At 47.6% G+C, this 15,217-nt stretch overlaps 1 protein-coding gene across 1 annotated transcript in view; it reads left to right on the forward strand.

Annotated features, from left to right (window-relative positions):
• Thap4 (THAP domain containing 4) overlaps nt 1-15,217 on the forward strand; it is a 41,410-nt gene that overhangs the window by 10,998 nt on the left and 15,195 nt on the right. The window contains exon 3 of the mRNA XM_052192475.1: nt 14,887-15,046. Coding sequence (XP_052048435.1) covers nt 14,887-15,046 — 160 coding nt within the window. The remainder of the gene's footprint in view (nt 1-14,886; nt 15,047-15,217) is intronic.

A 15,217-nucleotide genomic window follows, 5' to 3' on the forward strand; every position in this document is an offset into this window, starting at 1 on the left:
CTTTTGGTGCGTCTGAAGACAGCTACAGTGTACTTACATATAATAAATAAATCTTTTTTTTTTTTAAGTGCTGACTTTGCAAGTATAAAGTGGTCAGTCAAAGGTAGGCCGCAGTTGTAGCGTAAGCCATGTAGCGCTGTCATGGTAGGCCATGCTGGTGCTGGCAGGTGCCTGGACTTTTAGGCCAGTCTATTAAAAGGACAGGTTCTCAGAATTGTCACTTTGGTTTTTAATTCAGTCTATTTTGTTTTTTATGTTTTATTTTCTATTCTCAGCTCCCCCAAGGGAGTTCTCTTTCCTTATCTGAGCTGAGTGGGCCGCGCGGCCCTGCTCTTTCTTTCTTATCAGTTTCTTCCTATGCAGGCCAGGCTCTGGGGATCACTTCTAAAAGCTCTTAGCTAAATCAAGGTTACTGAGAGTCTCCCTGTGTTGTTTCAGGGAGTTTTATAGCTTTGTATTTTACATTTGGGTCTGGGGTCCCAAATTGAGATAATTTTTCTACCTTTAGTAAGACTTGGAAGTGGACCGCTCTTCCTGCTCCACTCAGTGTGGTGGTAACCCCTGTGGACCCTTCACCTTCCACAGACTTAGAATCACATTGTCACTGTCTCCAGAATATCTGATGACACTTTGACATGCCCAGTTTAACAATACTGGTTCTTCATAAGACCTTTTCACTTCCTTAGGTGATACATTATCATTTACCCAGTTTGGCCCTTTCCCTCACAACTTACACACATTTTTATGAAAGTTAACATGGCTGAGCAGGTAAAGGGGCTTGATGCCGAGGGAGATGGCCTGAGTTTAGTCCCCAGGAACCACTAGGTGGAATGGAGAAACCAGACTTCCAACGGCACACTTTGGCACACAGATGCCCACACATACACATGTGCACACTAAATAAATAAATGGTAAAATTCATGCATACGTGTGTCATGTATGTGCATTACATTAGATTTATACCTAAATAGTCCCTTTTGATGCAGATATGAATTTTATTATAGGTTTAATTATAAAAATTCCAGTTGCTTATGATGATAGCACATAGGAAAGTGAATAATTTTTATCTGTTAGCACTGTATTCTAAATTCTTGCTATAACTGCACATTAGTTTCACAAGTTTTTTGTAGATTCCCTGAGTTTCCTGCAGTTTTATTTTATATCATTGATAGACAAGGGCACTACTTTTTGCTTCCCACTCCATGTCTTTATTTCTCCTTCCTACTCTGTGTGTTATGGCTTTTTCTCCTGTTGTCCTCGCAGGGACTCCAGGGTGACATTGAAAAGCAGTGTACGTGTGTTGGTCCTTAGCTCAGAAAAGGCTTCTCCTTCCCGATATAATAAGCATGCGCGCAGAGCCCCTGAAACCTTTGTAATGTGTGTTAGCCATGAGAACAGCAGCTTCAGTTAATGAGCCTGTTGAGTCATAGCTGAGTGTGTGCCAATGTGGTTTCTCCACAAGTAAGGCGGGTCACCACCAAGCCAGCGGTGCGAAGGGAGGGCTGGGCCTCCCTGGCTGGAGACTGCGTTAATCAGCAACCACCAATGATTTGGTCATCAGTGCCTGTGCAGTGAGGCTCTCGAGCCGGGCGGGCGGCAAATACGCGCAGGTACTGATGAGAACTTGGCATACTGGAGGGGAGGGGCCCTGCACCACCCCTGACCTTGGGACATTTAGGTTTGTTGTGTTTTGTGGCTCAGAAGGTGATCTTTTTTGGTTACTGTTCCGTGTGAACTTCAGAACTCCATGCAGTTTGTTGTTGGACAGAGCAGTCTTAGATGCTGATTATGGCCCTGCATCAATGATTACATTTTTAAATCGTTGGGTCTGCCCTTTTCTGGCAGGGGTCACAGCTGTCTTTTTCTCTAGGAGTTTATCTGCTTCTCCAACAGTCCTGTCTCATAAATTTCAATGTTCTGTTACTAAGGACACTCACCTTAAAGACTGGTTCCTTCACTTTTGAGTTGAAACTTTATTATATAATATCCTGATAGGGTTTGTTTGTTTTTTTGTTTGTTTGTTTGTTTGTTTGTTTGGATTTGGGTTTTTTTCCGAGACAGAGTTTCTCTGTATAGCCCTGACTGTCCTGGAACTCACTCTGTAGACCAGGCTGGCCTCGAACTCAGAAATCCACCTGCCTCTGCCTCCCAAGTGCTGGGATTACAGGCATGCACCACCACCGCCCGGCTCTGTTTGTTTTCAAGACAGTTTTTCTGTGTAGTCCTGGTTGCCCTGGAACTCAGAGACCAAGCTGGCCTCTAACTCAGAGATGGCCTGCCCTGTCCCCTAAGTGGTCAAAGGCTCACACCACCACTGCCCTCTTTAGCTTTTTTCTTTTTTAAGTGTTAGCATGACACTTCTTATTTTCTTTGTGTTTCTGTGTGTGTGTGTGTGTGTGTGTGTGTGTGTGTGTGTGTGTGTAGCCCTGGCTGTCCTGGAGCTCACTCTGTAGACCAGGCTGGCCTGAACTCAGAAATCCTTCTGCCTCTGCCTCCCAGGTGCTGGAATCACAGGCGTGCACCACCACCGCTCAGCTCTTCTTTGAGTTTCCTATTCAGTTTAGACTAACCTTGAATTTGATATTCTCCCTGATCCTCTGAAGTATGACCTTGTCTCAAGAAGGAAGAAAAGAAAAATTAAGAAAATCATAGCCCTGGGTTAATTCCTAATCATGGCAGAAAGAGAAGAGACTCCATCTTGCCTCCACACACTTCTAACATAATTACTTTTTTTTTTTTTTTTTTGGTTTTTCGAGGCAGGGTTTCTCGGTGTAGCCCTGGCTGTCCTGGAACTCACTCTGTAAACCAGGCTGGCCTCAAACTCAGAAATCCACCTGCTTCTGCCTCCCAAGTGCTGGGATTAAAGGCATGTGCCACCACTGCCTAGCTACATTATTTCTTTTTATTTGGGTTTGAGTGTCTAACCTAAAGGTCTATTTGGAATACATTTCCCAATTTTTGCTTGAAAATGCTTTCTTCCTTGCCTCTGAAGAGTGATTTCAGTGGCTTCAGAATTACAAATGCTTTTTTTATTGTTATAATTGTAGCTGGGCAGTAATGGTGCACACCTTTAATCCCAGCACGCATGGGGTAGAAGCAGGATCTCTGTGAGGTTGAGGCCAGCCTGGTCTATGGAAGGAGTTCTAAGACAGATGAGGAAACGCTATCTCAAAAAGTCCCCCTCCCTGTGCGTGTGTGTGTGTGTGTGTGTGTGTGTGTGTGTGTGTGTGTAGAGCACGTCACACACATGAAAGTAAGTCAGAGAACAACCTGCAGGAGTCATTCAGTCCCGGGGATCACACTCAGTCACCAGCCTTGGTGGCAGGCACTTTTACCTGCCCACTGTGCCAGAGTCTGCGTTTCATTTCTAATATACGATGCTATTAGGTGTGGTGCTAGAAGGAATGGGCCCAAGGAATGGCATAAAAGTTTTCACCAGACCAGAGTCAATTATGAATTTTAATAAAGAATGTATACTATGGACAGAAACAAAGTTGGTGAATTGTCAGAGAGAGAATAGCTCCCTGAGGGGTAAACGGTGAGTTCTAGAGCAGTTCCAAGACGTGACCTGGCTCTGTCTCTGGCTGTGTGTGGCTCTGTTTGAACAGACATGAGGAGGACAGCTCCCTGGCTTGTTGGGTCGGGAATTGTGGAAATCGTATAACATCACTTGTCTTCCCTAAGACAAATTAGGTGCTAATTGTTTGTATAAGACATTACAAGTGGGCTGGAGAGATGGCTTAGCGGTTAAGAGCACTGACTGCTCTTCCAGAGGTCCTGAGTTCAAATCCCAGCAACCACGTGGCGGCTCACAACCATCTGTAATGAGATCTGACCCCCTCTTCTGGGTGTCTGAAGACAGCTACAGTGTACTTACATATATTAATAAATAGATCTTTTTTAAAAAAGACATTACAAGTCTTCTTTTAAAATATTTATTATTATTACACTTCTTTTTAAATGCATGTGTGTGCGCACATGTGGCAATCAGTCTAAGGACAACTCAAAGGAATTTATTCTCTCTTTTTACCATGCGGGTCCCAGGGATTGAGCTCAGGTTCCCAGGCTAGGCAGCTAGCCTCTACTCACTGAGCCATCTCACTGTTCCCACAGAGTTTATTCTGTTTATCTGTAAGCTTTTCTTTATAAAAATCCAAAGAATTTAGGCTTTTCTTTTGAAGCAGTAAATGCCTACACATAGGCCACACCTGATCACTTGTTTTTTACAAACAAGATCTTGCTAGAATATGGTAGTACAATATGTTGTTACTGGCTAAATTTTTAGAATATCTAACCTAAATTACCCAGAGGCATTGTTTTTATAGTGTGAAATTAACCATTTTATTCTCACAGACGTAACTAATTCTTTCGATATGGTTGTTTCATGTGTATGAGTGCTTTGCGTGTGTGTGTGTGTGTGTGTGTGTGTGTGTGTGTTCATCACCCTCAGAGGACAGAAGAGGGGTAGGGTATCCTGGAACCGTGGTGAATGGTTGTGAAACACCATGTGGGTGCTGGAAGCCAAACCCAGGTCCTACACAAGGCAGCAAGTGCTCTTAACTGTTGAGTCAACTCTCCAGCCCTAGAGTCCTGTCCACACCTTACAAATTAAAGGAGTTAGGACTGAGCTTCTGTGGATTCTTTGTATTTACAGCTTGGATTCGGTCCTGTCAGTGGGGACTTTGTCTGATAAACACCTGGAATCCGTGTATCTGAAGGAGCATAACAAGTATACACCAGATGATAGACTCAGGCAAACGCTGGGCCAGGAAAAGCAAATACCTGAAATGTGAACACTCACAGAAACTCAGACCGGGATGGAGTAAAGGTTTGCCTAGAGTTCCTGAAGCACTGAATAGATGAGTGAGGTCCTGGTGACACATGGTCTGTAACTTCTGAGGTGGAGGCAGGAGGATCAGAAGTTCAAGGTCATCTATGTATTGAGTTTGAGGTCAGCCTGGGCTACGAGAGACCCAATTTCCACAAGGGGGGAGAGGCAGGAGGAGAGAACACATAACAGGACTGCAGAGCACACCCTTAGCAGAGACACAGGTGAACTTAAACATTGAGAGGACACGGGAAGGCAGCGAGGTCAGAGTGAAACTTCTTATCTAGACTTAAAGAAATGGGCTGCTTGGTGCTAGTAGAGTTGATCCAGGTTCCCTGTATATGAAGTTTCATCATGGAGAGAATGTAGATGGAGCTCTGCTACCATACAGAAGGGAGGGAGGAGGAGAAATAAGGAAGAGAGATAAGCAGGAGACAGGCTAGCAAGAGACAGGAGATTCCCCACCTTGACTTTTCTAGGGTAAGAGCCTAGTGGGCTTCATTTCGGCAGAGGGCGGCTGGTGGTTGAGAAGCCAGAGATGGAGCAAGGCTCGTGTGAAAGAGTCTGGTGCGCCTGGCATGGTGGCCCACACCTTTCCGAGCACTGGGGAGGCAGAGCAGGCCTGGTGTACAAAATGAGTTCCAACACAGCCAGGCTTGTTACAGAGAAACCCTGTCTCAATAGTTATCTCTGTCTGGTGAGACAGATGAGACATCCTCTCAGATTTGAGGATTCTGTAACCAGGCCTTGAGGGCTTAGGTATAAAGAACCTGAGTCCTAAACTATGGCAAAAGAGATCTAATTGAAGAATACAAAGTGGCTAGCATCCTTAGTCTAGGAGTGGCCAAATTTTGTTATAGAGGAAAATAGGTTAGTTTAGTTTTCCTTTTCGAGAGTCTGAGGATCAAACTTACCTAGTTTTTGAAATTACTCTCCGGGAGTGGTTGGGAAGAGATAGAGAACACAAGACTCTGACTGGAGGGACAGGGTTTACCCTGAGAGCACACTTCTGTGAACTGGACCTTCTTCCATATGTCCTGTGAGACCCAGCCTTACTCCAGACTCCTAAACATTTCCAAGTGAGGAGATGACTTTCCAGTCCTTGGAGATAAAATGCCAAAGCTAAACCTAGTTAGTCAGGCAAGAATGATCTGGAAGAGCTGGAATCTCACAAACTGAAATTGGCCACAAATCAGCTACAAGGGACAGGGAACTCACTGTCCTAGAGGGAGTGAAAACCGCTACCTGGTTTGCTCTCCCACTCAGAATGTGGTGGAGAAAGCCAGGGCTGGGAAAGAAGTGAGGGAAAGGAAGTCTGAGTCCTCACTGCTGTGGGCTCACCCATACCAGCTGTCACCGTCCGGCATCATGTGTTGGGGGTGCAGAGGGCTCCCGAGGGAAGAAGAGTAGCCCTGTAATTAGTCCTTGCTGCTTGTGGGTTCTCCTTTTTCCTACCCTTTATTGCCTGGGTTTTAACCCCATCACTAGGTAGGAGAGAGAGAAGGTGGGGGGGGGAGAGAAAGAGAGAGAGAGATCCTTGACTCTGATTTCTCTCTTGTTTCTTCTTTGAGCACAACTACTAACAAGCCACATCAAAGCACCCACCACTGACTTACGGGGCTCTAGCATTTATAGACCCTCTGAAAAGTTCCCAGAACTCCAAATGTCACACAATCACAGAAACTGTCTTCAGCTGGCAAAACCACGCCTCTGCTAGAGCGCAAGGCAAATCATGGTCAGCTGCTTTGAAGCAGTCCCATATCCCCACACCTGGGATTAAAACAAAACCTTTTTGTTTGTTTGGTTGGTTGGTTGTTTTTTGAGACAGGGTTTCTCTGTGTAGCCCTGGCTGTCCTGGAACTCACTCTGTAGACCAGGCTGGCCTCGAACTCAGAAATCTGCCTGCCTCTGCCTCCCAAGTGCTGGGATTACAGGCGTGTGCCACCACTCCCAGCCTAACAAAAACATTTTTATATTCCTGTATTTTTTAAAGAAAATAAAGTTCCAGAATTATCACTACATACCCCTCTCTTTTATGGTATGGGACAAAAGGCAGCATGGGTGACTCTTAATTTTTGACCTGGTCATCTGGGCTGGTGCAGGACAAGAACCATAGTGTCCTCCTAGAGTATCTGCTTAACTCTGCGAGGTAGGCGCGCTGTATCATACGGCAGAAACTGAGGTGATCAACATGGGTTCCCATCTCGAGGGGCTAAGAGCTGGACAGTTCTTCATTTCTGTGGTGGCTGGAGGTTCTCTGTACATGTCTGCCTTTCTCTTTGATTTCCTCAAAACCTTGAGCACGCCAATGCCACTGGCACTGTTCTAGTTATGGGGCCTTGTGGCTTGATAGCAGGTGTAGACAGGGAGGTCACCTGTACGCACAGGCTGGTGTCGGCCTTAGAGTGAGTGACCTGTGTGTCTCAGCTGTGACCTTCACAGGTATGTCTTACGTTTTTAATAAACCCCCTTAAGTGAAATGAAAGGGTCGGGAACATGAAATAAATGTCCTTCCCCAGCTGCGTCCCTGGGAAGTCGGCCTGCATAGTGTTCAATAGCCACCCTTGTAGCAGGGCTCCGGGCGGGCGGGTGGGGCAAGTGCTTCCAGCCACCACCCAGGGACTCTTTGGATCTGAGAATGAAAGACACACATTCACACCAGTTAATTTTAAAATGCCACAGCTACCTCAGAGGCTGCTCAGTTCTATTCCTCCACCTGCGACCCCAGGCCACTTCCCCCAGTTCTTACTGGGTTCTATGGCTTTCTCTCCTGCAGCTCTAAATCTGATCCACCTCCCACCATATCATGGTGATCTTCTGTCTCCTCTCTCCCTCAAGTCCTAGCCCAGGCAAATCTAAGGGTGTCCTGCCCCGCCTCCCTTTGCTCAGCCATTGGTCACTGGCATCTTTATTGATTAATCAAAAACCAACTGGGGACAAGGACCTTCAGCGTTTGGACATGCAGATTCCCGATTAAAGCATCAGAACCAGCCCCCGACACACCCTGTCAGAGACACGAAGTGATTGTTTTCCCCTTTACTTTTCATGGTGTGAACTCAGAAGCTCCCTGGAGGCAATGTAGTAGGCGTCCTTGGAAATACGGGTGAGGAACTCAACACTGTAGCCCCTAGCAGGTGCTCAGGCTTGCCCCTCCTACAGTTCATGCGAGTCACACGAGCTTCCTGCCAACCAGTGCCTCTTGTAGTTTCTGCTCCAAGAGCATTGATCTGAGCTGTAATTCTGTATTAGGGGAGCTGTCAGTGGGCTTGTCATACTAATTATGTTGACTTTTTTTGTTTCTTCTGTATTTCTTTTAAGATTGAAATATGATCAATAGTTCTCACTTCTACCCCATTTCTCTCCCAACCTCTTATTATTATTACTGTTGTTGTTGTTGTTGTTATATAGGTTTTTTTTTTTATTTTGTTTTTGGTTGGTTTTGTGGGGTTTTTTGTTGTTGTTGATGGTGGTGGTGGTTTGTTGAAACAGGACCTCTCTACATAGCCCTGACTCTCCTGAAATGTACAACATAGTCCAGGCTGGTCTTGAACTCACAGAGATCCACCTGCCTCTGCCTCTGAGTGCAGAGATTAAAGGCGTGTGCCACCAAGCACACACACACACACACACACACACCTCACACCTCATTTCTAAACAGGTTCTTACTAATGTAATTCTGGCCGGCTGGTGCTCCCAGTGTGCTCTTGCACGTCTTCCTCATGTTGGGATTATAGGTATATGCCACCACACTAGAGCCATTTAGAGCTTCTTCGAGTGGGCGCTAGAAGTCCCCATGGCGGTAGTGTTCACTGCTAATGCGTGAGCAGGCTGTGGCCTTCAGTTACTTACTGTGTGTCTTAGGTTTCTGCTGCTGTGATCAACACCACCACGGTCGTGCTCCTCGGAGCACGGAGAGGAAGGGATTTATTTCAACTTTCAGGATCTGAAGCAGAGGCCATGGAGGAATTCTGCTTACTGGCTCGCACCATGGTTGCTCAGCTGCTTTCTTATACCATCCAGGACTACTTTTGTTTTTTTCCAGACAGGGTTTCTCTGTGTAGCCCTGGCTGTCCTGAAACTCACTCTGTAGACCAGGCTGGCCTCGAACTCAGAAATCTGCCTGCCTCTGCCTCCCAAGTGCTGGGATTAAAGGTGTGCGCCACCACCCAGCACCATCCAGGACTACTTGCCCAGGGATAGCACTGCCCCAGGGATAGCTTGGCCCTCCCCATAATTAATCAAGAAAATACCCTATAGACTTACTTACAGGCATTCTGACAGTGGCTTTTTCTCATCTTAAGAGACTGAGGTTTTTCTTCCCAGATTACTTTAGCATGTGTCAACTTGACAAAAAAAAAAAATTATTAGAGCCTGTCATAATAGTCTCAGTGGACTTAACTAGCTAGCTAATCAAACATAATCTTTGCAGAACAATATTAGAGCTTGTTTTACATGTCTTGTTGAATTCTGTAGGAGTTAGTTCTGTTTTCCGTTCATCCCTGGCCTTCCTGTGTTCCTGTGTGCTCCTTTCCATTGTGAATGGCTAGTTGGACCTCGCTGTCATGTTGATGTTAGTAGGACCAGGCCCCGTGCCTCGTGCTACCCTGTGCCCCCTCGGTGCTACCAACAGCCGGCTTTTGCTGTATGTTTTGGTTTTCGTTTTTTAACTTTGTAGTTATGTATGATTAGTGTCGTTTTCTCTGCTTGACACAGCACTGTTACTGTCAACAGAGCCATGATATCATGAACAGTTTTGTCCCCAGGTCCCAGACAGTGTATCCATCCTCCCATGTCCTCTCACTAGGCCCCTGGACCCTGAAAGCTCCCGTTTAGAGCTAAGCTGAGGAGTACTGCAGCCTGGAGGACAGAGGGTGTATAAGGAGCCGGAGCTCCCGGCAGATGTTCTGAAGAACCAGCTTGGGTTCTATGCCTGTCGTGCTGATTCTGATTTAGTGAGTTCATTCCCTGTAGGGATGGCACAGCTAACTCTGTGGCCTGATCCTGACTGTAAGATGCAGCTCAGTTTCCAACTCTTCTCTAAAGTTCTGTGAAAGTTTTCCTCCCAGGCTGTCATTGACGTCTACATTCTTCTGAGGCTTAGTCTTTTGTAGTAGACTACAATTCCCAGAATGCTCTCTTTGGATTGGCATTCATTTCCTGCAATGCCTTAACAGCCAGGTGCACACATTTCCCGTCAATTGGCAGAAACTAACCTTGAGGAACCTTGACGGAGTGTGTCGGAGTTCAGGAAACCTAGGGATGGGTAAGCTTGTTTTCAGTGTTATACAGAAGATTACATCAAAGGAAAATTCATAGAAAAGCCTGTCTAGTTTTTATGAAGAGATTGAAAGCTACAGATAGGCTAGATCCTTAAACTTTTTGTTTTGTTTTTCTCCTAATGAGTTGAATTTCTATAAGTGAAACACAAAGCTCTTGATGCTCTAGTCAGATGGATTTCAGCTCACGTAGGCTCCGTGACTGGCTGTCTGGGTACAGACGTCTTTCTGCTGCCCTGCACGCACGCACGTCAGTGAAGGCAGTAGCTGCAGGCAGGGTCTGGGTTAGTGGAAGAGCAGAGGGAAGGAACTAGCCCATTCAGGGTGCGCCACGTTTACTGCCAGGGTGGGCACACCGATTGTTCAGTGCCCACCTGCTCTCACGAGTCTGATTGGCATCCTTTAAGGAGTGGGTTGTGGGGCAGGGGAGCCCAGAGCTTAGATAGATGCCGCTTTCCAGAGTGTCTACACTGCACTGTGCCATGGACCTGGGCACTGAGCATCCTGATGTGCAGTCACAAAGGTATGCCACGCCCTGTTTCCAATCATGTACCTCCTAGTCACTATCAGAGAACCTTGTGGTCCTGTGTTTCCTTTCACTTGCCAAGTGTCACAGGACAACGCATGAACCTCGCATGTCACAGGATTGGTGGTGCCTGGGTGTGCAGGTCTTCCTCCAGAAGGACCGGCTGAACTCCTGTATATAAAGTGCCTGCCACAGCCTAAGTGCGTTTTCCCAGGTCGTGATTCCCAGGCACCTGCTAGTAAGCAGTCCCTTAGGACTTTAGCCAGAACCTGGGCAAGGCAGTAAGCTGGAGCGTTCAGCAGTCTTTCCTGCCTCGTTCTGAGGTAGATGCCCAGCCCATGCCATGGTGCCCAGCTGCGGAGCAGGCCACCCTGCTGACTGTAGACGCCCGAGGCTACTCTCCATTCCTGCCCTGGGACCCAGACATCTTTTCTCTGCCCCACTGACCATCACCTTCCTTCCCTTTTGTGTCCTATCGTGGGAGCCCTCCACTGTTTACTGCCTGGTATCACCTCATGCCTTCCCCTCTTCCGGTTCTCATAATTCTGTCCTTAATTCAGCCCCAGATTGGCAACTTGCAGTTTATCCTCATCCTTCTCTGACCATTGCCCTGTCCAGGCCCCCACAGCTCCTAAGAGACAAGAGCCCACTTGATCCTGGCCATGTTTGATTCCCCTCAGCACAGAAGGGACAAACTGCAGTGTCACTGAAAGGATAAAAGGACATGGTGCCTCTGGGCAGCAGGCATGCCTGGCCCTACCTCAGACCCCCAGGCCAGTATGCCAAGCAGTATGCAGCCTGGTTGTACTCTGCCACTGCCTAGTCTTAGCCATGTGGTCCTCAGACCCCTCAACATCTGTGTCCCTGTTCTCTACGGAACACCCGTTCCTTCATAGCACGTTCTCCACAGCCTCCCCTCTGCAGGCTCTTCCTATCTGTCCCTTTGTGATAACCTTTTTTTTCCATTTAATCAAAATGAATTTAAATTATTAACCAAAAAACTAGTTTTTATTTTATGTGTGATGGGTCTTTTGTCTACACATGTTTGTAAAACACATGCATGCAGTGACGGCAGAGCCCAGACAAGGGTATCATTCCTATAACTGGAATCATAGACAGTTCTGAGGCACTGAAATGAAACCTACATCCTCTGGGAGAACCGTGAGAATAGGCTCTTAACAGTAAGGCTCTCTGGCCCCTGCACCTGGGATGGAGAGGAAAGAAGGTCTACACAAAACCTGGCTCTGAAGCTTTGGTTCAACCCAACCAAGCTTTGCAGAAGCACATTTCCTGTCCTGGGTTTGTACCGTCCGGTGCCCGCCCAGCTCTCACAGGTATTTAATGTCAGGATCTGCTGTCTGGCTCCCCGAGGTCTTTGTTGAGCTGTGTAACAGAGTAAGTACTTCCTCAGTGGGATAATTCCTGTAGCACTAGTTGTTTTCTGGAATCTGTTTCAGTCAGCTGTCATATCCCCAAATCAGTGTCTTGACTTACTGAAATACTAAAGTTAGCCATATTGCAACAGTGGATCTGAGGAGTCCCAACATAATGCCCTGGGCTCTTAGGTCTCCACTGAACCATCCATCTCTCCAGCCCTATCTTAACCTCTTTAATAACTGCTTTAAGAAGGTAGAGGAAACTAGCATAACTTATTGTAACAGTTATGTTATTTGACATCATTATCCAAAATACATCTCACTAAGTGACTGGTAGTTTTTCGTTCTGGGAAGTGGAAATTATTTTTCCAGATATTTTTCGAGATCCCACCTGTGCTCCTTCCCACAGGGCTTGTCTGCTAGCCCTGTGACTTCCACTGTGGAGAAGCGCTGACTTGCTTCCCTCTGTGCACTGGGAACCCTGAACATTTCACAAGAGCAACCAGGTAATCCCTGCTCTTGGTCGGACCTCTCTCCCGCGGGCTCACCTCTTGTGGTAGAGTAGGAAATGGTTTGCTTTTATGATTGAATAATGTTCCTCATCTGGACATGCTGTGCTGCAGCTCACTCAGCAGGCATTGCATGTGAGTCTGCCTGTGGCTGTCGTGAACAGTCTGCTGCTGCAGAGAGTTAGGTCTGACTTTGGTGGGTACTTAATGTCTGTTGGGCCTGTCCCTGGGGGGAGCTATTGCTGGGTCCTGCTCTGTGCCTACCTTTAAAAAAATATTTTTTTAATTTATGTACATTATTGTGTCCTATAGTTTGAACTTGGAGGTGGTATGTTTGTTTTGTTTTGTAGTGTTGTTTCAAATCCTGGGTCTTGTGTGTGCTCTGTTCCCGTCTGTGTTGGAAACTCCAGCGTGTCTTCCAGTGAAGGGCCTCTCCCCCACTGCCTGTATGTCTTCACTTCTATATCCTTTCCGCTGCTGGCTGGTTGTATTTGTTATCTTTCCATTGTTGTGAGAGAACACCACAAGTACAGCAACATACAGAAGAAAGAGTTTATTTGAGCTTATGATTCCAGAGGATAAGATATGGCAGGAGGTGGCAGGCATGGTGACCGGCGAGTGTGCCCCAGTCAGATCTTTCTTCCAGCGAGCCATCCCTCCTAAACCTTCCCAGACAGCGGCTGCCCCCAACAGGGACCAAGAGTTCAAATGCCTAATACCCCGGAGAACATTCTTATTGATACCTCTCTGGGGTTACTTCGTCTTTCTTCTTCCCTGAGTGAGGCTCTCCCACACCTCACCATTTGGTCTTTTGTGTTTATGGAGACTGGTCTGCACGGGCAACAGCCTTGAGTTTTAAGGGTATAGTAGCCAGAGGGCTTGGAAGCTCGTCCCTGGGACTCTGGAAGGTGAGCAGGAGTGTCTCGTGGTCAGCCGGAGTCACATAGTAAGACTTGACTCAAAAAGCAGAACTAAGGACCAAAGGGATGGCTTAGTGGTTAGAAGCGCGTACTGCTCTCGCAGAGGACCTGAGTCCAGATCCAACACAGCCATTGCGGGCGTCAGCTCTCTCCTCACACTCCGTAGGTTCCAGGGATCCACCTCAGGGTGCCTTGCTTCGCGCCAGGCACCCTCACCTTTGTAATTCCTCTAATTCCTGGGAGAGACCGAAGTGACACATCCCAGAATGGTCCTCAGATGGGTGCAGGAAGAGCGAACAGGACCAGTGCAGCCTCTCCCTGTCTTGTTTGTTCCTTCTTTCTCTGCCCTCCCTTTCTGGTCTGTCTCTCATCTGACATTTGAGGACCGTCCTCCCCTGCTCTCACTGGCTGGGAAGCAGGGTGAAGACAGAATTTTAGCAGGGCCTGGGCTTGTTTCTGCTAGAGGAACATGTCAGGAATGGCTCAGACAGAAGAACCCCAGGAGGGGAGGGGCTGCGGAGGACACTGGGGGTCGGAAGAGGCCCCGTGGATCTGAGACTTCCTTAGTGTGGAGGATGTGACTAGAGCCAGGTGTGGGTCATGAACACACGTGCAGGGCTGCATTCCAGCCCTTGAGAGGGTACTTGCCGCCTCCCTGGGAAGCCAAGCCACCTACACTGCCTCGCCCTGTCCTGAGTGCACCCATCAGGAGACTGCTTGCCTGTTGTTGCAAGCCTCCCACCCTAGGGGGCAGCCTAGATCATCCTTATCCTGCCTGCAGGGGAACAAAAGGAAAGGGGAAGAGAATGGAGAAGACACCGCTCGCTGACTTCGGACACAGGACCTCACAAGACCTCACAGGACGTGCATACCTGTGCGTGAGAGACACATGCAAGCTTATAGGCACACAAACTGAGTAGGGCACCGGTACTGTCCCACACCAAAGGGCTTAGGCGTTGTTGGAGATCATGACATTGAGGCAGCAGACTGCCCTGTCTTGCTCAAAATGACTGACTTCCCTATGCTGTTTTAGAATAGTTTGAGATCACAAACCCCACTGGAGCGTTTTCTCGCTAACCCCTGCCCCTTGACGTAGAGGCTTCGACTAAGGTGTGGAGGCTAACTCAGTACCCTGAGGGTAGAGGAGGAGACAGGAGCTTGGTCTGCCTGTTCTCTTACACTCACATAGACTCACAACTATTTATGTAAAAAATAATACATTAAAACTTTGTTACATTTATATATTTTATGTGAAAATGTTTTACCTGCATACATGTATGCATGTCTATATACCAGGGGTGTGCTCGGTGCCTGAGGAGGTCAGCTGACGGGTGTGTGGCTGTTGTGGCAAAAGCCCCTTCCAGCAGCGTGCGGGCCTCCACCCAAAGGCTGCCGAGGTCACCTGGCCTGGAGGAAGGGGGTCATTTACTGTTCCATCCTTTCATTTTCAGAGCCGCCCAAGCTGAATCCAGCGGTGGAGCCGCTGTCCTGGATGCTGGGTACCTGGCTGTCAGACCCGCCGGGAGCTGGTTCCTTCCCGACACTGCAGCCCTTCCAGTACCTGGAGGAGGTCCACATCTCCCACGTGGGGCAGCCGATGCTCAACTTCTCGTAAGTCCCACCTGGCTGTAGCTGACTCCAGACCCATCATGGGCATGCCACAGGAAGACGCGCAAGCACCTTTAGGTTTGCTAAAGCTCTGTCTTCCTTCCCAGAGCCTGGCCGCTGAGGCACACAGCTGGTAGAAATGGCACGTTTATGCTCCGTTACATTCTTTTTTTT

This window comes from Apodemus sylvaticus, chromosome 9, assembly GCF_947179515.1.
Source record: "Apodemus sylvaticus chromosome 9, mApoSyl1.1, whole genome shotgun sequence".
Lineage (NCBI taxonomy): Eukaryota > Metazoa > Chordata > Mammalia > Rodentia > Muridae > Apodemus > Apodemus sylvaticus.